The sequence below is a fragment of the Panthera onca genome, chromosome C1, assembly GCF_046562875.1.
Source record: "Panthera onca isolate mPanOnc1 chromosome C1, mPanOnc1 haplotype 2, whole genome shotgun sequence".
NCBI classification, from domain to species: Eukaryota; Metazoa; Chordata; class Mammalia; order Carnivora; family Felidae; genus Panthera; species Panthera onca.
The window spans coordinates 165,293,598-165,320,478 of NC_138346.1; the positions used below are offsets into that span (position 1 = coordinate 165,293,598).

At 42.6% G+C, this 26,881-nt stretch overlaps 1 protein-coding gene across 4 annotated transcripts in view; it reads left to right on the plus strand.

The window, feature by feature from the left end:
* Positions 1 to 26,881, plus strand: part of WLS (Wnt ligand secretion mediator) — a 100,540-nt gene that overhangs the window by 46,666 nt on the left and 26,993 nt on the right. For all 4 annotated transcript variants that reach the window (XR_009608182.3, XM_060626529.3, XM_060626530.3 and 1 more), the window contains exons 3-4: positions 20,899 to 21,023; positions 25,976 to 26,137. Coding sequence is in view for 3 of the 4 variants with exons in the window: in XM_060626529.3 (XP_060482512.1) it covers positions 20,899 to 21,023; positions 25,976 to 26,137 (287 nt within the window). In the remaining variant the exon portion in view is untranslated. The remainder of the gene's footprint in view (positions 1 to 20,898; positions 21,024 to 25,975; positions 26,138 to 26,881) is intronic.

The window sequence follows — 26,881 nt, forward strand, 5'->3', positions numbered from 1 at the left end:
CCTCAGAATCTGGAAAATATTGACTTACTCTTTAAAAGACGAAGAAGATAGTCTATGTACCTTATGTAAAAAAGGTAATCCGTGTTTGAAAAAGCAACTTTAAACAGAACCCCTATTTTTCACCTTTTAAACATAAACATTTTACAACCTACAATTGTCCTTCAGTGATAAGTATGGAAAGCAGTAGGCGGTTCAGCTTTGAAGTGGTGATAGTTTTAAAACAACAGGCTGGGGGCGCCTGGGTGGCTCAGTGGGACTTTGGCTCAGGTCCTGATCTCATGGTTTGTGAGTTCAAGCTCCGCATCAGGCTCTATGCTGTCAGCTCGGAACCTGGAGCCTGCTTTGGATTCTGTGTCTCCCTCTCTCTCTGTCCCTTCCCCGCTCTCACTCTGTCTCCCTCTGTCTCAAAAATAAAGATTAAAGAAAAAAAATTAAAAAAAAAACCCCAATACGCTGTAAGAGCTGGGGAGGGGAGTCCCATTCAAGGGAATCTAGAGACCTATAGATGCTTGGAAACAGGAATAATTGACCTTTCAGTGAAATACCAATGACAAATTCCTAGCAGACCTATCTGTCAAAAATCTGTGATTGAGTTGTTGCTAACTTTTTCTGAACCTTTCAAAGCCTTGGAATTAACCTCTTTGTCAGGGCACAAACATGGTGCTTCTGTAGAGTTGTAAGGGACACAGGACTTCAGTTTCTACCACATAGAGGAAATGGAGAGAGTATGAGTATACAAAAGGGTGTCAGAGAAAAGTCAGGTGAAACATCTGGTATCTGGATATATGGTTAATCACTGCAAAAAATGAATGCTTATCTGTGTGATGGGCTTAGATTGTCTGTGACACCAAATTCTGTTATTTGAAAATACCCTCTAAAGTGGGTGTATCTCATTCTTTTTAAAGTGTATTATCAGTCACTCGATTTCTGTATGCATTTGTGAAAGACAGGTTTGGATTGGCTAAGATGGTGCCCACTTGTTAGAAGGAATTTCACTCTACTGATTACAACTGCAAGTCACATACTTAGCATAACCTCAGACTCTCCATGGGGCTTCTTTTGAGGAACCTGGGTGCAGAGATCAAAGAAACTTTTTTTTTTGGACATGCATCTACCACGCTTTCAAATCCACAGGCTGTTGAAGTAGAAGCACCGAGATTCATTGGCAGAGAGCCTTAAGATAGATTGATCTGTGTCGAGTACTAAATCTAGAATGTTAAGGGGTTTGAAAATTCCTTACACTGAAGAAATAATGGTAAATGCTGTGTGTTAAGAAAAGCCAGCACATCTATTCTGTTCTTCGGTAATGAAGTCATTGTCTTGCCTTGAGCCACTGCGATCGAGTGTTAAGTTTTATTTGCTTGTTTCATTACTGTAAATGACTGCACGAAATGATGGAATTATTTCTGTAACTGACAAGTGATTTTTCTTCTCTCAAACTGAAAACATTTCTATAAAACATATTTCTAGTCAAAAAAAATAATTAGAATGATAATATTACCCAGTTTTCAAGTTCAATAGCTGAGAGTTCTGCTTCACTTTTTACAAAGTGACCGTGCTCTTCCATTTGTACACCTGTTATGGAATGTTAGACACCACACACAAAGACAATTAGAATAAAAGAACAATCTGTTGACTGTAAAAAACAGTCATGTTATCCAGAATGATTAGGGGTGAATTTATAGGAGGAAGAAAGTCTGTGAACTCATTCTTAGCCATTAGCAAGAATCTTGGTTCTTAAGTCTAGGTTTCCAGATGCCTTTTGGGAAGATTCCACAAAGAGAGCTTAATGGGGGAGAGGATTCCATATGCCATAGAACTACAACTGCTAATGATGGATGGAACCAGGCCATTGGTAAAATGGTATTCATGCGGCTGGAGTTCTGTGCTTTATTAGATAGTCTTTTTTAACAAAATATGTTGAAGCAACTACTGAGAAGAAATGTAATTCTACCCTCCCATTACTTTCAAAAAGAGACCGTATTTGAGTCATGACCATGTGACAGTCTCTGTTTCTAAGAAACATTTCTGATTGGATAATTTTTATTACAGGCTGGTGTCATCAATATTTTTTCAGTTACCTTTTATATTTCTTTACCTACCTTACTCAGAGTCAGTGTGAACAAAAATGACTTCAGATTTTCCCTCTGCCCTCTCCTCCCCAAAAAAGATAAACTGAAAAAGCTCAAAATACATCAAAAAGATCCAGGAGACTTAAATGTGGTGGGGCTTGAGGAGGTGGGTAAAAGATAGGGAGGTTGTCAATATTTGAGATGAGCTTCTGTGACCAGTTGGCTTTCTTCATGTGGAGTTCTGTGCCCCCTTAAAACCAAGGCAAGAACCTAGAATTTTCTAGTATGAATCAGCCTTACCTACTGACTTAGGATAGAAAGAAACTAAAATCACGGGAGAAGAATATATTTTGTTGATTAACCAGAACAGTAGAGATTAGGAACATCGTGTTTGTTTGCTTTCATTTATGGATTATCTTTCCCTTTGAGGGACTCTCTTCAGCCACAACTTTGGAATTAACCATTGTGAACAGGTTTATATTGGCAGGAACATGGGAACCTGTGACTTTGTTTTATTTGGGTGTGATTATTGGTAAGCTCATTACTTGGATAGCATCACTATAAACTCTCTGGATCTCCATTATCTGGCTCAAAGGTTTTGTGTTATGTATATCCAAGAGAAGAAATACAGCCTAGAAACAGAATTGGGCTCCTCTAAAACCTTCCCATGATTTTTAAATTAATGTTTATAGTTTGGTATATCCAGTCCCTCCTATTTCCTTCCGGTTATCCATTGGCTTGCGGGTCACTTTAACATTGGAAAGTAGATTGTATCAGGTTAGTTTCTAGTCATAACAAAACATACTCATCTATGGTTTGAATAATTTATAGTAATTGTTATTAAACCTCAGCTGTGTGATTGCAGACTTTGAGCACTGCAAGGAACGTAAAATGCTGCTAGTCTAATAATCTTCAACCAAGAAGCCTTATGGGTGGACTTCAAGGGCCAGGGAAGCCCCCTGGTATTCTGTGTAAAATTCCAGTCATATTTATTGTATCTATTTTTAGACTAAGGGGGTTTGTGGCTTTTGTCAAGTTTTCAAGTTGGGTACTTGTCCCAAAAATGTTAAAGGACTAATCTTTTAATTTACTGGACGAAGAAACCTTACACCCTGAGATACTTGCCCACTGTAGCATAGCTGGCTGAATACAAAGCAGGATCTCCTAGTTGTACATCAACCATGTAGGTAGGTGGATGGTACACAGCAACAAGTACACAACTTATACAGGTCAGTGAGCCTTCTACCAAACAGCACCCAAATATTCTTGGACAGAAGTTGCACTGGTCTTTCTAAGATGGTGCATTTTCTATTTTTCTCTCTTAGATCTCCCAATCTGTAGTTCAGCGAATGTAGTGCAGTCTAGAATCTGTTTATAGTACCACAGCTGCAGATCACCCACGTGTCTGATTTCCTGCTCTGAGTTTAGAATATAAACGAGATTCTCTTTGCATCCATAACAAGTATATCCTGGTTACTAAAATAAATCCTGGTGACATCAATGAAGAATGTGAATAGCAAAGCAGCTAGCAGCAACAGATTCCTTGATGGCACCCCCACTATATATAAGGTGTTTGGTTTTTTTTTTTCTTTTTTTTTTTTTTTAACCTCCTCTTCTGACTTTGGGTATTCTTGTCAGTATTTAAATGCCAGTCAGTCATCACATAGCTAATGTGAGGTTGTTTTCCTCAGAATCATACTTCAATTTTGGTTGACTTAAGAAAATATAAAGAAAAACGATTTTCTGGATTATGCTTTTCAAAACAAAAATAAGTTAGATGGGGGAAGGAAAATCCTCTGTTCAACAAAGCAGAATTCTACTTGCAAAAGTGCCAGGGACTCTACATTTGAAAAAAAAAAAAAAAATTCCCTTAATATCTACCTGTTGTCTCCACACTGAGGCTAGATATGGTTCCAGTTCCTCTTTTGCTTTAGTAAATTAGTACTAATAGTGTTAGTTGGAGAGGTAGTAGTAATTCTTTAGAGCAAGAGGAGGTTCTGGTTTTTAAATTTTTCTGGTCGAGGTTATTTCCTAAAATAATTGTTCAAGGAATCTGTCTTTCCTGCCTTACCTGTTATTCATATTATGGCCATAAGGGAAGTTCAGACCTAACCTAACAAAGAAGGTTATATCTTCTTTATAGGTAAGGTTTGGGGGGAGGATTGAAAATATTGAAATTTTATATTTATTTTAATTTAAATATTTAAACTTAAATTTTTAAATATTCAAAATATTTAAATCCAGCATCTTAAAAAAAAAGTTGCTGCCACACAGTTGAAGTTGTCTCTTGAAGTATGGAGCAGCTTAACACTGGTAGTAATCAAGCAAAAGCTTATTGGAGTAGAGAGAATCGTAATGGTGACCACAGTGATACTTTGCACAGGGTGGTGCTGATGGTTGTCTTTGTGGCCAGCCATTCGCTTTGGCTTCATACCATTTTCTTGCAGAACTACCATATTTCCTGTCCCTCAGAGTGCGGGCTTCCACCACACCAGCTAAGTGGGCTGCTGGCCGCACGACCAGCCCCCCAGCCGCAGCTGATTGGATTAGGATGGGCCCTCAACCTAAGGAGAGCAATCAGATTCTCTCTTGTGCAACATTGGGATTCAGTATTTCTAGGCCGACCTTTACTGGCATCTAAATGAGAAGCCCTGAGGGCTCCCTGGGCAACCATCATTCACCACATGTATGAAGAAGCCACAGAGTGGGAAAACCAGGTGCAAAGAGACAAGTGGAGGTGAAGGTCTATGGGGTATAATTACAATCGACTACAAAAGATGACTTTCTTCCTGGTTCTAGTCCCTCAGGTTTGGTAGTACTTTCTGCCCTCACATTTCTTGAGATACCCTTGTCTCCATCCAGCTGATTTCTTTTCTTTTTTTTTTTTTTTTTTTTTTTTTTAAATTTTTTAATGTTTATTTATTTTTGAGAGAGAGAGAGAGCTGGGGAGGGGCAGAGAGAGAGGGAAACACAGAATCCAAAGCAGGCTCCACACTCTGAGCTGTCAGCACTGAGCCCAATGCGGTGCTCAAACCCACAAACTGTGAGATCATGACCTGAGCCAAAGTCGGATGCTTAACTGACTGAGCCACCCAGGCTCCTTCCAGCTGATTTCTTCCTACCTAGTGTGGGTGAAATCCTGCTACCTGCAACCGAATCCTCTCTGATCAAGACAACTTTACTTTTATTTCATCTGATCATATCAACAGGTCTCTCTGGCAGAGTGAGGAAATTGACATATTCAGAGTCTTACAGCTGAGAAATAGAGGGGTTATAAGCAAAAATGATCTCTGGAGTCCAGTGCCTTGACCCCACCCCCAGTCCGTCTGTAGTGCTATGGAGCATCTCCCTGTTCTGAACAGGAAATTATACCAGATGACTCCTGAGGTCCTATCACTCCAGCTCTCTTTTGCTGCTAGTCCATGACTCACTTAAGATTCTTTTGCTTTATAAAAATCTTATGAGTATCCCTTCAGCATTATAAATAGGTGACTTCACAGACCCTCAAGTATGAACCATTTTTGAAGATGCCCCTTTGCTAGTGGGTGAGCTTAGTGTTGACATGAGTGAGTTTTCTAGTATTTTATTTTGTTATGTGTTTACCTTGTGTTCATTTCTAGTCCTTGGGTAGGCAGACAGGGTTGGTGTACTGGAAGTGTATTTTTAGTCTGACATTAAAAAATGTATCATAGACACCAACACAGGAAGCAGTTTTTAGGTGAGTCAGTGTATAAATAACCTCAAAGAGTTTTCATAAAAGGAAGGTCGATCTTTTAATTCAACAGTCCGGCTTCTGAGTCCCTCTTCCCAACTTCCTTCATTCATTGAGTGGTCATTTATTGGGCTTCTACTACGTGCTGGCATTTTTTGGACTTAGGATTTAAGATACAAAGATAAGTCCTTATCCTTTATACTACAGTTTTAAAAAACCTCATGGCCCTTCTTTGTTACTTCTCTCTATCCTGCAAGACTGAATTTTGAAGGCAGGGACTGTATCTTGTTCATCTTTTTGTCTCCATACTTAGCATAGCCCCAGGCTGTGTAAATACTCAAGATGTACTCAAAATAACTAATTAGGAGCTCAGTCTAGTGCAGAGAGAAAGAAATTAAAAATTACACCAATGTGTTCAGTGCTAAGTGCCTAGAGTATTCCATAAACAAAGAAGGGGAAATGATTAACTTAACTGAGAAGGTAATTTTTTAACCAAGTCCTGAAGGGTAGAATCTTCAAGGAGATGTTGAAATTTGTGACTAATATATGATGGCAAAGAAACAGTCCAAGAGTAGCTGAATTTTGTTCTAGGAAACCAGAGTGTTTGGGCTAAGTTCTTGACCTGACACTTATAAGTTTTGTGACACCTTTGATAAGTTAATGAACTTCCTTGTACTTCATTTTCTTCATCTATAAAATAGAGGTGTGTAATTGTAGTGCCACCCTTATAAGATTGTTTTAAGGATGAAACTAGCATAATACTTATGCAGCTTTTACATAGTAAGTGCTTGGTACATGGTCAATGCTCAGTAAAGTTGAGTTCTTATTATTCTTGGACTCAAGCAGAAAGGAGTGTGAGTTCTGGAGAGAACGAAGAAGTCCAGAAAGGAAGATAGCAGGGCTGAGTGTGCAATACAAGGACCTGGGTGGTTGCTGGCAATAGGCCTTTCATTACTTCAGGACAGTGGTTCTTAACTTTGGATCAAGGACCTTGACCTTCAGAGAAAAATGTGCATAAGTCCCATTGAGACATCTTGTATTCATGTTTCAACTGAACCCCCAGAGGTTATCCATGAATCTTTAGGTAAGAGCTCCAACTTCATGATATTGGTGGACCCCATGAGTTTCAAATTACATGTTGATCAGTACTTAAGAAATCGGAGAACACCCTAAAATAGAAGATGTGGGAACTTTTCAGCATCCTTAGGAGAATATGCCCACAAGGCATGGTTTAATTACATTTGACTGTAAACGTGTGTTAACATATAAATTAAAATGTTTTGGAATAGGATAATAATTTAAGATAAGAGTAGAAGTGTATGGGACACAACCTCTCAAAGCTCTGCAGACTAAAACTATGGCAGTGACTTCTCCAGGGTCACCTCGTTAATAGGTGAGGAAGTCAGGGCCAAGATCCCTATTTTCCCACCATGAAATGCTGTGAAAGAACATGTATGTGAAGGACAGAGAGCCCATTTGTTAGCCTGGAGAAGAATTCATATTGGAGAGAAAAGATAAGCTCCTAAAAGACTGAGGGGGCAGTTAGTGAGTTGCATTGATGGCCAGGCAAAGAAATTTGGAGTTTGATCCTTAAGAAAAGGAATTTAAAATCACGTATCCAGTGCTGAAATAAAATGTGGAATTCAGGATTTGAGATTCGTAGCTTGTTCTTTGTATTATGCAGCAGCTGGAAATCGCATTTCTTTTTTTTTTTTTTTTTTTCCATTTGGACTTCTCACACGGTGGTATTCCCGACGGGAGGGCATCTGTGAACTTTTTAATGGGAGAAGTCGTAAAGCTGGGTTAGGGCTGCTCGCTCGAGGCTGGCTGCCTTCGGAGGCAGGTAAAATCTGACTCCCCTTTTGCTTTTCAGCTACAGACACAGCCATCGCTGCCACCACCAGCTGAGTGACTCGGAATCTAGGGGTTGCCAGTAATTGTGGGTTTAAGTCACAGAGGAAAAAGATAAGAGAAGAGCAAGGCTGGTTTTTCCACAATTAAATGTTGCCTCTCGGGCTTCTCTGACGGCAGGAATCCAAGAGGTCAGGAACCACCAGCCATATTATTTTTCTCCCTGGCTGCCTGCCTTCATTTGTATCCCCTCCTCATTCATGGGAACGAAGAAAAGGTGGGTTGGAAATAAAAAGCTTGTTCTAGCCTACTTTTTCCTTTACGAAACTTGTCAGAAACAAAGCTTTCCCGTGAAACAGACGGAATCCCTTCTGCTAGCTGGCTAGTCCTGCTGGCAGCAAAAAGATATTTTGGGGTGAGGGGAGACAAACACTGTTGAAATGTACTATTGTCCTTTTATAGTTAGGATGGTTGTTTCTCAAGTACTGCTGTGTACTCTGGGATTTTTGTATTTGCTACTGTTTAACTCTTACATTCGTCAGACTGGAGTTTTTATCCCTTGTCACTCTAACGCCTTTACAAGTGGCCTGAGGGCAGGGATTGTTTTATTGTTCTTTGTTTTTGCCACAATGCCGCAAGTGCAGAATGCAGCTCAGCAGCTGGTGGTGTGTTAGATTTCTACATTCGTGAAATGTTAGAACTAGATGGACCTTAGTTTGATCCAACTTCAGTAATTAATGAAAGAATACGATGCATAAAATACTCAAATGGTACAGCTATTAATTGGCTTTACCTAGATCAAGAAACAGGGCTCCTAACTCAACTGATCTGTGACATAATGGCAAACAACTTGAGCTGTGGTGTCAGGCACACTTGAGTTCATAGTTTGCCTCTCTCCCGTTCTAGCAGTATGATCACAGGCCTCATTTTCCTCGTGTTGAGACAGCAGATAATCAATCATCTGTGTCAGGCTGGCATGTATGTGTCTGAAAATGTTTACACATCTGAATATGTCTGCATGGAGTAGGCACTCAAAAGTTGGAGATTTTAAAAATCGTTGTTTTATTTCTTTTGAAAATACGATACCTTCTTGGGGCACCTGGGTGGCTCAGTCAGTTAGCCTCTGACTTCAGCTGAGGTCATGATCTTGTACTCTGTGAGTTCGGACCCCATGTCGGGCTCTGTGCTGACAGCTCAGAGCCTGGAGCTTGCTTCGGATTCTGTGTCTCCTTCTCTCTCTGCCCCTCTGCCTCTCATGCTGTGTCTCTGTCTCTGTCCCTCTCTCTCTCTCTCAAAAATAAATAAACATTAAAAAATTAAAAAAGAATACAATACCTTCTTTATGCAAAAACTCCCATTTCCATGGTCTCTTCAATATCAGAAAATATAGCCTAGTTCCTCTTGATGAGAACTTAGGAGAGAGAGCAGGTTAATATAGAGCTCTTAGGTGCATCCTGGAATGGACTAGAAATGAAAATTGTTGCCCCCCCCCCAACACAGGAAATAAGGGTCACCCCTCTGTGCAAACGACTTTGGTGGTTTGTTCAGCAGTTAGTAAAGGAGTGCCTGCCTGCTGAGCAAAGAACCTAGAGGCTGGGGTAGTGAGGGAACAAGTCAGCAGGCCCGGCTTGCCTCAGAGGTGATAGGAACATAAATGAGTGTAAGTGATGTGATGAGAGGCAGGGAGGCCACGGGCTGCCCAGACTTTGTGTTGTAGAGGCAAAGGGGGTGCCAACAACACCTGAAGGGCAAGAGAAGTTATTTCAAAGGAGAGACTGAGGGAGATGGCAGGAGGGAAAGAGAAGAAAAAGGAGCATGTTCCTGCAGGTGTCTTATATTGAGGGAGGGGCAGTGGAGGTCTTCTGGGGCTCAACCAAGGGTGGTTTTGATTTTGCTTCCTTCTTTCTCTTTCTCTCTCCCTGTCATGGACACATCACCTTCTCCCCCCCCCCCCCCCGCCCCCGCCCCTTTGTGCTGTAAGGAGTCTGTCCATCTTTTGGAAGGCTGGGTGGCAGGCAGCCCAATATCGTCTCATTGCTGTTTGGAGCCTGAGTCTGGGGAAGGCCCTTGCTGATTGATCAAGGGTAGGCCCTCATCTGCAAATAGAGCCCCAAATCCTGAATTCCCCACACAAATCCTCTGTGTGAAGAACACTGGCCTGAATCCAGCAATAACACAGCTGTTGAAACAGCTTAGTCACCAGGGCAATGGAGGCAGTGCGGCAGGGGAATGCTGGGGTACAGTGCTCCGACATTTAGCTGGCTGGGAGCCCCCCTGAGAGCCGGTGCTGCAGAGAATCTGCTTCCCGCCCACAGGCATTCCCTTGTTTCTTTGAAGCGCAACCATAATCCCCTCCCTGGGGAGGCCAGAATGAGGAGAGAAACTAAAACATTTTAGGACCCAGAAGAGGAAAAGAAACGGTCACTCCTTTTAGACACCTGGTTTTTCCCTCTTAGCGATCCTTGTTAATTTCTTGGATAACTTTTTTTTTTTCTCTGCCCCAGGCTAGGCAGTATGATTTAGATGTGGTGGTAGGAGTGGGGAATGTGTTCATTTATCTTATCCAGAAAACGTAGTGACTTACTCAGCTTGTGGGTATCCAGGTGATGCATGGAGAAGTTAAGAGGGCAAGTCTTGGCCCTTCTGCCTGATCTTGCTTGGATTCCTGTAGCAGCTTTGTCTGCCAGAGCTCTTGTCTGAAGGACTCTAGGCAGATCTGGGCAAAATACTTAGCTGATTTCATCAGGATTTGGGGAGGACTAATAAACTGCCACCAAGTGACCCCATTCCTCTTCCAGCTCTTTGAAGAGCTGACCTTTGTGTTTTCTCTTTATCCTGGACTACTTCTGCCCTGTTTGTTTTGGAAGTTGTTAAGTTAAATTAGCCATCCCTTTCCTTTCCTGGTTACTGTATGAGAATGCAGCTGTCAGTCTGTGAACTCTGCCATCTATTTTTAGATTCAGTGTGAATGAAGCTCTCTTCTCTAATTGCTTTCGGAGAGAAGGGGTGGGGGCGAGAGGAAGAAGCAGGTAGATTTCTGTAACCATCAAATCAGCTATTCTAAATGCTGTGTACGTTGACAGTGTCCTGGGGAGAAAGCAAAGAAGCCCACTGTGTGTTTTGCTCCCTTGGCTGTCAAGTTTATTTTCTCTCCGCATTTATGTTGATTATGGTCAAATGGGAAAGAGCTATTGCCATGTTTGCTTTCCAGTGTTTTAACTCTTGCCAGCTTGAATGGTTCTGATTTCTCAAGCATTCTTAGGCAAAGATCGGTTCATTGTTGAATTCAGATTACTTGGAAAACAGGGATGGTTCTTCTGGTGATAGTTTCTACGAGATTAGGTAATCTTAAGTATGCTGAGAACTGTGTCAGTGCAGTGGGCCTGAGTTTTCTCTAGATCTCTCTATGCTAATGTCCCCACCCTCTCACACAGCTGCCGGGCCTCTTTTCGTAAACATCTTTCTAAACAAAATGCTACAGCATTCAGAGCAAGCTTCTTCCCTTTGTCATCAGACCCTTCCTGCTCGCCCGCCTTACCCATTCTCTCCACTCCCATTCTCTGCCATATTGAATTAGTTGATTTCTCAATTTCTCTGACTCCATGATATTGTTTATGCTTCCATGGCTTTTTATTCATGCAGTTCCCTCTGCCTGTAAATCTTTCTCTTCATTACCTAATGAACTCTTACTCATCCTGTAAGTTACAGTTAAACATCACCTCTTATGGATGAGGTTATCCGGAAGATTATGTATTCTGTGCTATATTCTTTGACCCCCTAGCCAGCACTCTTGACATCTTTGTACTGACGGTATACTTTATATTCTAATGTAGTACTAACCACATGTGATTATACTTATTTGTGTTTATGCCTGGCTTCCCTACGCTACTGTAAACAATTAAGAGCAAACTTCACATTTTATGTCCTTTTTTTTTTTTTTTTATCCCCCACTATTGTGCATGGAAACTAGCAGGTGCTTAAAAATATTTGGTGGAAGGAAAAAATGAATTGGATGGAATGGTCTACCTAGCATTAGGGGTTTCAGAGGTGTATTGATTCCCTCTTGGCAGCACCGGGTATTATGGGTTCTCAGTTCCTCATGAACTTCCTTTCCAACTTGGCAAAGGAGGCTTGAGTAGATTACCAAAGACATGACATGTTATACCTCAGTGAGTGCCGTACAGGTTTTCTTCTCTGGAATCTCTTGCAAGTAATCCCACCTATTCCCTTATCCCTACACACTTGGGATATAGACCTCAAAGGCCAACCCTTTTATTGCTTTGCTAATCGTTAAACTCAGAGAAATTCTTTGGTTTCTAGCCCCTGAGGTTACATCTTGTTTCCTCCTTTGCCCCCACTAGCCCTCTCAGGCAGAATATTTATGCAGCTCCATATTATAATTTAGACAGACATGGGGAAAGGAGACACTACCTCCCTCAGGATGACTTCCCTTAAAAGCTCTCCTTTCACCCTGGGGAACAGGTACATTGTTCTTCAGTAGGACCATTGGGCCAACTTTGAGGAATCTTTCTGAGGGGTGTGTGTGTGTGTATGTGTACATGTATGCATATGTGTGGGAGTAGGAAAAGGGCAGCAGGCCCTGGGGAAAGAATGAATGCCACCAAAACAGAGCAAACTATAAACCACACATGTGGGGTATAGAAATGGTGGAGTAACAGAAGAAATTTTGGGTCATAGAAGTATTTGGAGAAAGAAGGGTGGTGTTAATTTGGCAGATACTTAATGAATATCTGTTCTGTAAAGACATGGGCGATAAGAGTGGTGAAAGAGACTGAGGCAGTCCCTGGCTTTCGGGAACTTCTCCGTCTTCGTGGGAAGTGGGTAGGGAGAGAAATAGTCAGGTAGTCGGACTGTAGGAGGGTAAGTGTTACAGTGATGGATGCACAGGGTGCGAGGGCCACTTCATCAAGTTTTAGTGAGTGAGGGAAGGCAGGATTAAGTCTATCAAATTTTAGAAGATGAACAGGAGTCTGGCATGAGTGGGGATGCAGAGTGCTATCCTCAGCTCAGAATAAAAGGAACCTTTTTCTAATTCATCTGCTCAGAGGCGACACCTTTTTAAAATTTGGGGTGCTGGCAGGGACCTTGAGTACAGCCAGTGTAGTTAACCTTGAATATCAGCTAGCATTTACTGAGTGTTCGCTGTATGCCAGGGCCGTGCTCAGCAATTCATGCGCATTATCTCATTTAATCGTCCCAACTGTAGGAGATGGGCATTACCGCTGTCCTCATCTGTAGATAGAAGAGTTGGGTGACTTGCCCACCATTGCACAGGCACCAAGTGGTCTAGGTGGGCTACAATTCCAGGCTGTCACCCATATTCCAAGGCTGGAGGCGGAGTGGCGGGCTACACTCAAGGTGACCTGCCACCTGGGTGACAGGAGTAGGGAGGAACTCCTAAAATATGAACCTAGAATACCAACCAGGGGCCAGAAATTAGCCTTTTATGCCATTCAGGGAGTTCCAGATCTTATTTTATTTATTTTATTTTTAGTTTTAAATGTTTATTTATTTGAGAGAGAGAGGACTCACAAGCAGGGGAGGGACGGAGAAAGGGAGACAGGGGATCCAAAGCAGGCTGTGCACTGTCAGCAGAGAGCCTGATGTGGGGCTTGAACTCACAAACCATGAAATCATGACCTGAACTGAAGTCAGACACTTAACTGACTGAGCCACCAGGGTGCCTCAAGGAGTTTCAACTTTTAAACATTTTAAGGAGGACCATGTAAAGGCATTGAAAGTATTTCAGAAGTCATCTCCCTGGCTGTAGTGTGGAGAACAGACAGGAATGGGGCATGTGGTTGAGTTATTTAGGCCCGAGAGCATGGTGGCCTTGAGCAAGAGGAGTGACTGTGAGGAGAGAGAGGGGAATAAATCTGCAAGACTTGATGAGCAGATTGTGTACCAGCTTTGGTTGTTTGGCTTTCTGAACCGTGGAAGTAGAGACCTCCAGTGGGAAGTGAGCCTGCAGGTTTGAAACTCCGGAGGGAAATCTGAACTTGAGAGGGGCTGGTGACACACCTCTCAGGGCAAGTGAAGTGAGAAGAGAGCCCCTCTACAACCTGGCAAACACCAATGGATGTAGTTTTACTATATCCCGTGGTACTTCAGACTCATTCGTTTATGAAACAGTTATATCCCCAGCTCCTTTTCCAAATGTATAGCCTTTAAGCAGTACAGTAGGGATAAGTGGATGTTTTCTGAGTTGTCACTTTGCAAAAGGCCTGATGGGAGGAACGTTTCCCCCATTGCATATTTCAGACTGCTTACTTCAACTAGGAGAAGGTGCTTCACATTATAGCAAGGGATCATTTTGACAATGCTTAGCAAAATGGCTTCTTACACGCGGAAAATACTTCTCCAGAATGCAAATGCTTGACGTGATGGAGAAAAACGACAGAGGTAATGTGAACTAAACTGTTAGGCTGGTTTGCAAAATAATTGTACTCATTCATTTTTATAACTGTGCACACCCAGGCCTGTAGGGCATCTTAAGAAAACAGCCAGGGCCAAATTTATAATTAGCTGAGTCCATTTTTGCCTGGCTTAACCATGGATGTAGGACAGGGTTGGTTTTGTTATTTCCTTAATTGAAAGCGTCAAGAAAATACAAGCCAGGTCAGAGAGTTTTTGATTGGGGAAGGAACGCTGGCATAAATAACCCCAGATTATATGTCTGCTGGAGGCTGGGAGGAGGCTGGTCTGTGCGGCCTCCTTCTGAGGTTACCCAAACAGGCCCTGGTGACTGGCGGCTCTCCTATGGAATGTGGGAGTGCATGTGAGCATTTTGAAATTTCTTTAATTTCTTCCCAGGGCAAAGGCCCAGGAAAACCAAGGTTTCTCAGGGAACCTAAAAGCTTCTGACAACCATAATATAATTCTTTATTTCCTCTTAATGTAACTTGCCCTCCCCTTTCTCCCCTTTATTTCCTGGTAACTGGTCAACCCAACCATCCTAAACCAGGGTGGAAGGGGAACTAGTATTTTTAAGTACTTGTGTACCAAATGGTCCTGTCAACAGCCTAGGGAAGTAGGTCCCATGATTTCTATTTTGCATGTGCAAACTGAGACTCATTCAAGGTCACTCATCCAGAAAGACGTAAAGATAGAATTCCGAAACAGATCTCTTTGGCCCACAGGCTCTACTATCTTGACTGGAAAATGCCCATTTCAAGAAGTCTAAATGAGAAGCATCCTGATCACTTCCTCAATGAATCTTCATCTTTTATTGCTTCACCCCACCGGGATCCATTCTTAATGTTAAACAGCTGCCCTAGATATTCTGTGGTGCTCAGATTCTTCCTGTTTGTCTCCCCAACCATTTCTTGCTTTATGCAAAGGACTTGCTCTCCTCTCTGGCTTTCTTCTTGTCTTTGGAAAACTGATTGGCAAATGCTTTTCTCATGTAGGGCAGGGCAGGGCAGTTTAACTGAGAAGGTAACATGATTCCTAAGGATATGATTGGTCAATGCTTCCCAATATGGAAAGGCATAGATCTTTCCACCTGCAGTAATACTCTGCAGTCTGAGTCTGCACCTACAGAACCATGGAGTACAGATTTCCTCATGTCAGGGCACCACCCCCGTAACAGGATGAAAATAGTAAATGTGAAGAACCACAGTGCCTTTCCACACCTCCTTTCCCAGTATTCCAAATGAATTTTCCACCCAACTAAAATGTGTCTCCAAAGCCATTTGAGAAATGGGAAGCTTGGACAGCCCACAGAATAGCAAAGCTGCCGGTTTGGTATAGGTGTGGAAAACCATGGGTTTCAAATCTACAAATGCCCTATATTGATACCTTACCACTTTTCCCCATGGAACAGGTATAACCAGTGTCCTCGTTTTATAGGGATCGTTCTCCAGGTGCCAGGGGTAGCCTTGGCCTTCCTGCCTATTCTCCCAGGGAGTTCAAATTGGATTCTTCACTTTCATTATCTCTGGGGGTGTTGGGGGAAGGGGGGCAGTATTGCCCACGCAGTATCCCGGGAGTCATGAAACCGGTGTTTTATTACATGCAACATAGTCATTAAAGCTGAACTTTATTTCTGAGTCCATTGGAGGCAGAAGAGAAAATGATTCAGGGGGCTGACTTCACAGCTTTGCTGGGTTTCTCTGGCCAGTGCTTTCCTGTTTCTGAGTTCTGTGTTCCAGGTTTGGATAGGGGTTCATAGTGGGAAGTTTGATGTTCCTGAGACCTGGTAATGATGTTGAATTAAAGGTAGGTATTAGATTTTCAGTTCCCTAATAAAATGGTAAAAACAGTAGCCAATCCTTCATGCTTTCTGAAGTGTTCTAAGTATTTTTTTTTTCCATGTGATAACTAACTTAATGGTCACAAAATCCTAAGAGACAAGTCCTGTTCCAGCAGGGTTAGAAGCCTGAGCATATGTGCGAGGGGGTGATATCACGAAGTCCAGTAAGGGAAGGTCAGAGGGTCACTTGAACCTGCCATTCTCCCTGTGGTTTCTGTTTTTTAAGTACACTATGAAAGACAGCCAAAAGGTATAGGACTGCAGTTCATGAAACTCTAGAAGCTTGATTCTGATGTTTCTAGAAGTGGGGCTTTTGGAGTCTTGACTTCTCTAGCTCAGGAATGATGACACCTGTCTCGGACAGCACAGGAAGTAAGTGATTGTGAGGATAAGGCGAAACATGTGATACAGTTTGTGAACAGTAATAGAAAGTTTTAGAAAGAACTTCACTTGATGGTGGAACAGAAAGAAAAGAATGGTGGTGTGAAGGCAGTATGAAAAGTGTCACCTCCACAGTATCACCCAGATCACCTGATACTTCATTAGCTGAACTGCACAGAGAGTTTCATTTTGTTGTAGCTTAGTTTTTGTTTTTAGTGAATTAATTACAGACATTTAAAAATGGAGAGATGTTTCGTAACAATTTGCATTTCTGCTTTGTCTTGAAAAAAAGCAGAAGGTCTGGTGAGACTGACCTGTACTGCTTCACGATGGCTGTGGTCTGGAGCTACAAGCGGCCGCCTCCAACAGATGGGCTTAATGCCACATCCAGACCCACCCTGTCCCTGATCTCCCATGTGGTTAGGGGCAGACTACAACATGAACTTAGCTGGCCCCAGGCTTCCAGCTCCATCATGTCACGTCACATCACGTTCTTATGGCATGTCACACTTCCCCAGTCAGGTTTCTGAAATGGCGCTGTGTAGCTCAGATGAAAGAATTCCAGACACGCTGCAAGCCATGCTCATGGCCTCCAAAGCACTACATATTTCTCTCCCGTAGAAAGCTGCAAAGGCTGTTTGGTTAGCATTGAGTAGCCTGAGTTACCGCAGTGTGCTTGATTCAGGTGTCAAGTTTCATTTTGTTTGTTTTTAAAGTAAGCTCTACGCTCAACTTGGGGCTTGAACTCTGGACCCTGAGATCAAGAGTTACACCGTCTGCCAACTGAGCCAGCCATGTGCCCCCTGTTAGGTTTCTTTTGAAGTCTGCTGTTTTCTACCAACAAAGGTAGTTGAGGGTAGTGGGGTTTCGGGGTGACCCAGACCCAGGTTTAAGTCCCAACTCTGTCATTTACTAGCTATGTATTCTTGGGAAATTTCTAACCTCTTACTCACAGGATGGATGCCAGGCGTCAAGGAGAGGGTGTCTGCCTAGAGCCTGTGTTTTTGCTGAAGACTTACTTATTCATCTTTTGTGACTAGTTTGATGGGCTACTTTTAATACCAAGTAGTCAGTCTTCTCTAAGCAATGTAAAAAAAAGATAATTGTGTTTTAAGGCAATTTGAAAATGGTTGTCTCCCTCCCATTACCAACAACAGTATGATTTCAGGCAAATTACTTAATACCTGAGGACCTCAGCTAATTCACTAATCAAAAGGAAATATCTGTGCCCCACTTCATAGAGTTTGTTGGGAACATTAAATGATATCATTTAAATGAAAGCGCGGAAGTCATATGGGCTTAAATACAGAGTAATCAGACATGAAAGCAGTGTTTAAAATTTGTTTGCTTTTAACAGCGTCCTTTAAAACAGTTTTTCCTTTAGGGATTCCCAACAGATGGGAATAACTCTTAAAGCTGGGAGAAGGCCAGGAGGTGAGTCTGTCTGGCCTTCCCTCTCCCTGAGGCACCTGTTCTGATTAAGCTCACCCCTAACATTTGGGCCCAAGGCAAGAGTGCCTAAGAAAGCATAGCTGTCATATGTCTAAATACCTAAAAGTGATAAATCAGGCCAACAAATTGTTAAGCCAAGTTAAGTTCTACTATCTGATTATAACATTTGCCTTCATAATGCACTGGAAAGCCAGGTTTGAATTTCGGATTCTTCCACTTCTTGGAATTCTGTGCCAAAATGGGACTGACCAAGGAGTTGTGGGCCCCTAAATGCCTTTTCTTTCCACCCCTGGCTCCATCCCCTACAGAAAAGGAGCTTTGAGTGTTATGTGTATGGACACCCCAACCTCCTTGCTCCATCTCTGACTGTATCCTACAAAGAGTAGCCTTTGACCAGTCCTGAGCCCAGGGGGTGCGCAAGTGGTTGTATAGTACCCCTTAGGAGGCCAGATCTGGGGAAGACCCCCCCACCAAGGCCATGGAGATAGGCTCAGAGCTATCAGGGTAGGGTATTCTGGGCTCCTGAGTTCTTGGAGCATATTCTAATTTTTTTTTTAACTTTTTAAATTTATTATTGAGAGACAGACAGAGACAGAGCATGAGCATGAGAGGGGCAGAGAGAGGGAGAGACATAGAATCTGAAGCAGGCTCCAGGCTCTGAGCCATCAGCACAAAGCCCAATGTGGGGCTCGAACCCATGGAGCACGAGATCATGACCTGAGCTGAAGTCGGCTGTTTAACCGACTGAGCCACCCAGGAGCCCCAAGCATATTCTAAAAGTAGGGGTAAGGGGTTTAGGCCCTCGGTGGACATGTCCCTTTCACTTGAGGGTTTCTCTTCCTGTGAGAAAGGGAATAGTTAGAAGAGGGCCAGACAGTAGGGCCCTTTAAAATTTGGACCCAAATTAAGGGCCCTTCCTGCCAATATCTAAGGCCAGTGCTACTCTGAACCCTAGGGCCCCAAGAAGCCCAGTGTGTGGACTGATATCTTCTTTTACAGCTTTTCACATTTATACTCTTGAGTCCTGTGGTTCTGGAAGTGTTCTTTCAACACAACATAGCTGAAAGTCCCAATTGCTAATGCCAGTTTTAGAAATGAAAAGGATGTAGGGGCGCCTGGGTGGCCCAGTTGGCTAAGCGTCCGACTCTTGATTTCAGCTCAGGTCATGATCTCACAGTTCATGGGTTCGAGCCCTGCATCAGGCTCTGCATTGTCAGTGTGGAGCCTGCTTAGGATTCTGTCTCCCTCCCTCTCCGCCCCTCCCCCACTTGCTCGTGCTCTTTTTCAAAGTAAATAAATAAACTTTAGGAAAAAAAAAAAAGAAATGAAAAGGATGAAAAAGCTTGGTGTCTAATGTGAGAGCTCTGGCCAGTTCATTCTGTTGACCACTGAGGCTGTCAAGCAAGGAGCAGCTGTGGCCAGCTTGAGCCCCAACCAAGAGGACATACAAACGCTGTAAGCATTTTTTCTGTCAAGCTGGGTATCGCACAGTTTCTTATGTAGGGACTTGTACTTCCCTGTTTTCAGCCCTGAGTCTCTGCACTGCCTGGTGTCTCCAAGTCCAGAGTTTCTCCTCAAACTGTGCAGAGACAGGCAGATATAGAAGACCTGGAGATCCAATGATTTTTTGTACAAACTTTGAGCCAGTTACCCTGTTGTCAGCACCATGCCTCACCTGTCTTCTGCAACACTGGTGTTTTCAAATTTTGAGCTCCTTGGGGGTCTACTGGACATGATGGCTCACTTTCCCACAGTAGCCCTTCTGTTGCAGTTTAGGCTGTGCCCCTCTCTCTGGCTGTCAGGAAGCTCTATTTCATGTATCTTTCATTTTTTTTAAAAGTGCTGCAATCCCTGATCTGCTCGTGTCATCACCACTTTTTCCCCTTGTGATTTAATATCCTTTGAATTCCTTTACTGTTTGTTCTGTGGCATTTCAGGAGGGAGAGGAGGAAAATAGGAATGGCCAATTCACCATGTTTGAGGATTTAAATTGTACTAAGAAAGTAGCAGGACACTGGTGTTCATTGAGGGTTTCATCTACATCCAGATGGCCTCAGATCCCTCCTTTCTTGCATTCTTTCTTTCTCTTTCTGGATTTCAGAGAACTTGGGGTTCACATTGTCAGATTGGCTTCAGGTCACACTGGGCCAGTGGATGGAAAGCCCTAATTTTCCAAACAGCAGTTATCATCTGTTTCTAGAGCCTAGAATTGAACCCCATCTCATAACGCCAGTGAAAGCTGGTTCTCCAATCATTTTGGAAATGTGATCTGTGTGGGTTTTTTTCCCCAATTAAGACTCTCCTGTTCTTGAACTTGCTCGGCACAGTTTAAGACAGACATAATGGATAGATGCAATTTTTATTCATCTCGTCTCCTTAGTGAGTTCTGTGGTGAGTTAAACCCATTTATGGTTCTTACTGATATGGAAGTACATGTGAATATTCATTTGCACAATGATGTGCTTATTATTATATTCTTATCTGTGCATATATAAGTCTTTAATTTTGGAAAAACCCTTCATCTTTTACGTTAACTTTCCCCTCCATTTGCAGAAGGGGTTTTGAGTTTTTGAGAAATAAAAGATCCCATTTTTGAGAACTTCTTTGGAAGTAATTTTAAGAAAGACGACTTGAGACTAGAGTGTGTTACAAAGGCAGCACAGAGCGTACTTAAATCATGTCTCTGAGCGGTGGTTATTTTTATCAGATAGGAGAGAAAACACAGGCAGATGAAGTATGGGTTTCAGATACCTAAGGCACTTCTGTGGAAGAAGGACTTCACATTCCATGTAACTCCTCTGGGCAGGCCTAGGACCTGTGTTGCAAGTCTCAGGAAGATAAGTGCTGATCATGAGTCACAGTCTGACCACTTGAGCTGCTTCAGAGAGAGTTAGACCCCTGTCTCTGGAGGAGTTTACATGAAAGCTGTTTGACTCTTTGGCAGAGAGGTTAAGGAAGGGACCGAGCATCCAACTTCAACATTCACCCTATGACTTTTAAGTTTCAGATTTGGAGACTTGGATCTGGAGTTTGAGAGAAATGAATATATATTGTTTTGTCTTCATTTCCATGGCAGAGCCTATGAGAATTTTTGAACTGTTTCCAAAATACCTTCCCAGATGCCATTTCTGAATTGTGCATCCTTTCTCTTGCAGAAGAAAATGCAGAAGTTTCCATGGATGTTTCCCTGGCTTACCGTGATGATATGTTTGCTGAATGGACTGAAATGGCCCACGAGAGAGTGCCCCGGAAACTCAAATGTACCTTCACATCCCCCAAGGTAGGATGCCTTGGTGTCTAAGTTGATAGGGTTTTTATTTGGGTTCCAGGTATGTGGGAAGATTTACTTTACAGCTGACAGGTATGTTCTTTAGTATGAATGACCCACAAAGGTTAGTCGTCATCCTTTGTCTTAGTGGAGAAAAGGGCAATGTGGTGATTGTATGTCCCTGTTCAGGAAGAAAGAACAGAAGAAAGAATGTCTGTTTGAAGTGATGTGGTTGTTTCTCTGAAATCGCTCCATACAAATAAACCCTTGGTTCTTAAGCACTGAGAGTGTCTGAAGAATGTTGCTAAGTTATTTTGAGGTGTGAGAATCTGTTCATATTGAATCAATGCTTGTGTCTGCTTCTCTGATTCTTAGGCATTCCTTTGTTGCCAGAGTTAATGTGCAGGTACAAAGACTAAAAGTCCCAGTGAATACCACATACAAAAAAGAGGCCCTGAGGGAGGAAATCTAATTTCATTTGAGACCTGGGTCTTCTAACCCATTTTTAAGGCTCTCCCTTCTCTGGTTCATCCAGGAGGACTCTTTCAACCGCCCACAGGAGGGAGGTTACTCTCCTGCATTGAAAATAAGGAGACATTTTGTTTTGGGCAAAGGCCTTTAATTTTATGATTCCTCATAAATGAAAATGCAAAGATTGACTCAGTGACCCTCAAAGGATAGTAGGATTTGATGGTATAAGGACCAGGTCACAGTTAGCCAGGGGCCCTTTTCATTGCCAAGTGCTGTCCTCACACACACCTTCCCAGGTTCTGACTCCCCTGCCCGTACTGACTAAAGTTTCTGTGAAGATGAAATGGAGCCATGGTTATTGTCACTCATGGTTACATTCCTTAAGGGTATTGACATGGAGCACCATCAGCTAGGTGACCTCTGATGTCCCTTCGGGTACAGAAATTGTCTCATTTTTTCTGTGTGAAGTGCATGAGAGACCCAACAGCACTGAAACACATTCTTGATTATGTCATCTGGCATCTTCGGATCAGTTGCTTTTAAAGGACTTGGGCAGCTTTGTAATACCTGCTCCATCGATCAGTTTAGTACTTCTTCTCTCCTAGCATTGGCCTTTCCTGGCCTCACTTTTGGCTATCGCTGCAAAGATGGGGTGTCCGGTGGAATGAATGGTAGGAATGGTAGGTTGAAGCTTCTGGGTATCATGCCCCAGCTGCCCACCCTACACTGAAGAGGAGTAAGATGGGGAAGGGCAGGTTCATAGTATTACCATTTAGTTAAAAGTGTGGATTTGGAACAAAACACACTTGGCTTCAGTTTCAGGCTGTATCACTTACTGACTGCATGGCCTTAGGCAAACGTACTTAATCTGTCCAAGCTTAATTTTTTCATCTGCAAAGTGGGATAATAATAGCTGCTTTGGGTTTCTTTAGAAGGATTAAATGAGATGGTGGACACAAGCAGGGTGACCTTATTATTTCATATCCTCTCTGGGATATGTTTGGGAATGAAAGAGGAGGTTTCACCAGGTGGGCCACCAGGACTGTTGTGGGCAACCCACACACCCTATAATAGGGGAACCTGGTATTTATCAACTCTCCCTTCCCCAGGTTCCCTAGACCAGAACTACAGAAAGTGTGGTCTGAGGACCAGCAACACCAGTATGACCTCGGAGCTTGTAGGAAATGCAGATTCCCAGCCCTGGTTCACACCCAAAACCTAGTAAGTCAAAATCTCAGGGTATAGGACCAAGGAATCTGTGTTTTAACAGGATTTCAACTCCTGCGGTTTCATGAAGTTTAAATGTCACTGCCCTAGACCCTCTGCTGTCTGCCAAATGTAGTACCATCCCCTAAAAAAATCATCTGGAATTGTTTGGGGTAGGTACTTGGGGGTAATCTGTAGGTGAAAATGAGTGGTAGAGAGAAACCTGAGGTAGCAGGAGAGAGGACTATCTGACATTTTCAAATCTTTATATGCAGTGGGAAAAATTAATTAAAACCTTTCTGTCACTGCAAGTTGATTGCATCTTTCAGAGGTGAGACTGGTTGGATATCTAAGCTAAAGTATATGAAGCTTTGGGGTATGGAATTTCATCCTCAGAAAATGGAAAAGTCATTTCTTGCCTCACTTACACACTTGGAGGGCGCTGAGAAGCAGAGTGAGGGGGAGGTCATTAAGAAGCCTGGAACTGCTTCTTAATGATGGCTGCTTAATTATCTTTAGGATGTGTTGATCCCTTTCAAGAAAGATATTAAACCTTGAAAAGTGTGAAGGAAATGAATCATCAAATCTCTGCTTTTTGATTGCAGTGAAATTTAGTCTTGAGTCTGAAGATTAAATGAGAAATTGCTTTAAAGCTTTTTAGTCCCTGGTGGATTGTGAGTTGGGGAAAAAAAAAAAAGTCAAGTTGCCACCTGCTGTAATTTGTCCTAATTAGCCGGTCTCATGCTGGAGTTGGGGGAGGACTGAGGGGGATGGGGAAAGGAAGGGGGGAGTGCCTTTCTTCCTAAATGTCCTAAATACTGGCAGAGGCAGAACCTTGGTGCATAAGGATAAGTTCCCAACAGGAGACAGTGAATTTGTCTCGGAGACAGGTAGGCCAGGCCAAGATCCCAGAATCTGATGTGCCTAATTTGTTGAAGGTAAATTTGTCTCATGAAGTGGTAGTGTTACCCTCTCTATAAGGACGAGGAAGTGGAGGACACTGAGAGAACCGTGAATGGGGAATTAGAAGGAACCCTGGAGATCTTGTTTTACTTAGGAGGAAAGTGAGGCTGAATGAGGCAGATGACCTTCTCAAGGAATCCAGCAGGGGGCCAGATCAGGGCTAGAATAGAAGTCTCCTGACGTGACGTTCAGTGCCTTCCCTACCACAGACACATGCCTCAGTACATGTCTGGGGCAACATCACTGTTTTCTCCCTGCTGTACCTGAGGGTCTTCTTCCCCATCAGAGTTAGAGGCTGGATTTGGAAGACCTATGTCCCCCAACCCAGTACTGCTACTACTTTGGGACCTTGGGCGAGAAATACAATCAAGTCAGTGGCAATAGACTAAGTAAGTTTTGTTCCCTTCCCTCTCAAAACCTCAATTTCTAGAAATAAAACAAGACCCTGAAGGAAAGCACATAAGAAAATTCTTTCTTGCCGTTAACATAGAGGACAATTAACTTCTTCCGTGTGGATTAATCTGAGGCCAAATTTGAGGAGGGTAGTTCCTGCAGAGCCCCAATACTTGCCCTGATTTATAAGTGTAAAGGAAAGGAGTAGAGAGGAGAGAAGGAATCTACATAAGAAGAATCATCCAGTCTGCAACTGAAGTTTGGAACAGAAGCAAAAAGCTTTCGACAGAAGAATTGTTTGAAATCTCATAAGCCAAGTCTAGTCAACTAATAGTTCTGAAAGAGTCCTTCAAACCTTAGGGGATGCAAAACTATTATGATTGATTTGTAATGTCTGCTATGAGTGAGGAAGGGAAGAGTGGAAGCATAAAAGCCAGATATTAGCCTGCTGTACCTCTACTTTTGTCTCTGTCTCTATACAAAATTCTGTTTATTGCACTCTAAGCTCTGTCCAATAAAGAATTCTCTTGGGGCGCCTGGGTGGCGCAGTCGGTTAAGCGTCCGACTTCAGCCAGGTCACGATCTCGCGGTCCGTGAGTTCGAGCCCCGCGTCAGGCTCTGGGCTGATGGCTCGGAGCCTGGAGCCTGTTTCCGATTCTGTGTCTCCCTCTCTCTCTGCCCCTCCCCCGTTCATGCTCTGTCTCTCTCTGTCCCAAAAATAAATACAAAACGTTGAAAAAAAAAAAAAAAATTTAAGAATTCTCCAAGATCACCAAAGGGTGAGAGACTCTTCATACACCAGTCGGATTGTGGATTACTTGTTGTCTTCCTTCTGATTTCTCCACTGGACTTTTTACTCTAAAGATACACAAAAAAATTATGTTGGTCCTGAGAATATAGTCTTAGGAACAACGAATTAGGTCTTCCCTATCACTTGGTTAAGAGGTGTACACCAGGAAAATACTGAAGCTGGCATATAAACCCTACATCGATGGCAGACACTCATCTCTTTTATCAGGGAAAAGTCCCTAGCTACTAAAGCTGATGCCTCTACATGCCCATATTTACTCCCCTACCCTGACCCCTCAGCAGGGCCACATAGCCAGGAGTCCTGGTGAGGTAGAGCAGAATTTAGTTTTCAAAAGCAACCTGTACCCCTACTCTTTAATGTCTCACAACCATGCTTTCTGAGCAGTAGCTCTTCAATCATTGGCAGGAAGTCCAAGAGGCTTTTCTAGAAATTGGGCTAAATTTGGCTTAATTAAAATTTCTGCTCCCTTCTGCCATCTAACCTCTTGGGCAGTTAGGAAGCTTCAGAGGCAGAAAATTCCAAGTTGGCATCTCTGACAACCTAATCCCATTATTACCTTTTATCCCTTCTATCTTCCCCAAATTCTAAGTGTTCCTTGACTTGCTTCTTTTTCTATCAAATCAATAAAAAGAAGATATTTTCACCTTCTTGTAGCTTCAGGCAAAAGCCGTGAAAATTACTCTTGGCATCCAAGAGTGTGATGAATATTTCAGAAGTTGCCTGTTCCATGCAGCCAACAGTCATGGAATAGTAGTGGTCTTCCATGATGTGCTGCAAATAAAAAGCCCTTTATAGGCCTGGTAGACCAGGTTATTCTGATGTGAAGCTTAATGCGGATTGAAGAACTGAGAAAGTGTTTGCTAAGAGAGGAGATTTCTGTTTTTTATCTAAAATTTTCTGGTTCCACTTCAAATGTGGCTGGGTCTTTTTTTTGGGGGGGGGGGTGGAGGGAGCAGCCATTGGATACCATGCCTCCAGTGTGCCCTATTATCTGTAGCTCTGAGGTATACCTTTAAGCATTAGCTTTTCAGCATTGGTGATATGAGGTGAAGGTAAGACAATTTAGACATAGTCTGTTGGAAATAGTGATTCTGTCTCAAACGCTCTGCTCTTCTTCCAGACCCCAGAGTATGAGGGTCGTTACTATGAATGTGATGTCCTTCCTTTTATGGAAATCGGGTCTGTTGCTCATAAGTACTACCTTCTGAACATCCGGCTGCCTGTGAATGAGAAGAAGAAAATCAATGTTGGAATTGGGGAAATAAAGGATATTCAGTTGGTGGTAAGTGAATCTACTGGGTCCAGGCAGCATGTGACATTAGAACACCGGCTCAGAACGGTGGTTTGTGAGCATGTGTGTTGGAAAGTAACTCCATCTCACCCTTGGGATCTCCGTGTGCCCATTGCATCACCTGAGAAATAGAAATGATGGCTGAGATTTCAATTGACATGAGAGATTACAGCAATGGAAAGTAATGCAGTTATTGTACCCATTTAAGATTTTATTATAATGGTCATGATTGTGTAATAATACCAAGATAAAAGTAATTTTTATTCACATGTCTCACCTTGCAAGGACAAATGTTTCTTCTTTTTTAAGTTTATTTATTTATTTTGAGAGGGAGAGCAGTGGAGGGGCAGAGAGGGAGAAAGAGAATCCCAAACAGGCTCCACACTGTCAGCACAGCACCCTGTGTGGGGCTCAAACTCACAAACTGTGAGATCATGACCTGAGCCAAAACCAAGTCAGACGCTTAACCAACTGAGCCACCCAGGCACCACCCTCCTCTTTCTTTTCTTTTTTCTTTCTTTTTTCTTTTTTAAGTTTATTTCAAGCACAAATGTTAAAGGTAGCAATGGTGTTTTTTAGGTTCTTTCCATTTTATTTGTTTAACAGGCAAAAAAAGAAAAAAAAAAAAAAAATAGAACATGGACCGAGTCTTTTTTATCTAAAAAAGTCACATAAGAAATGCACATTTATTGTAGAAAATTAGGAAGCAAAAGTAAACGCAAAAAATAACATAAA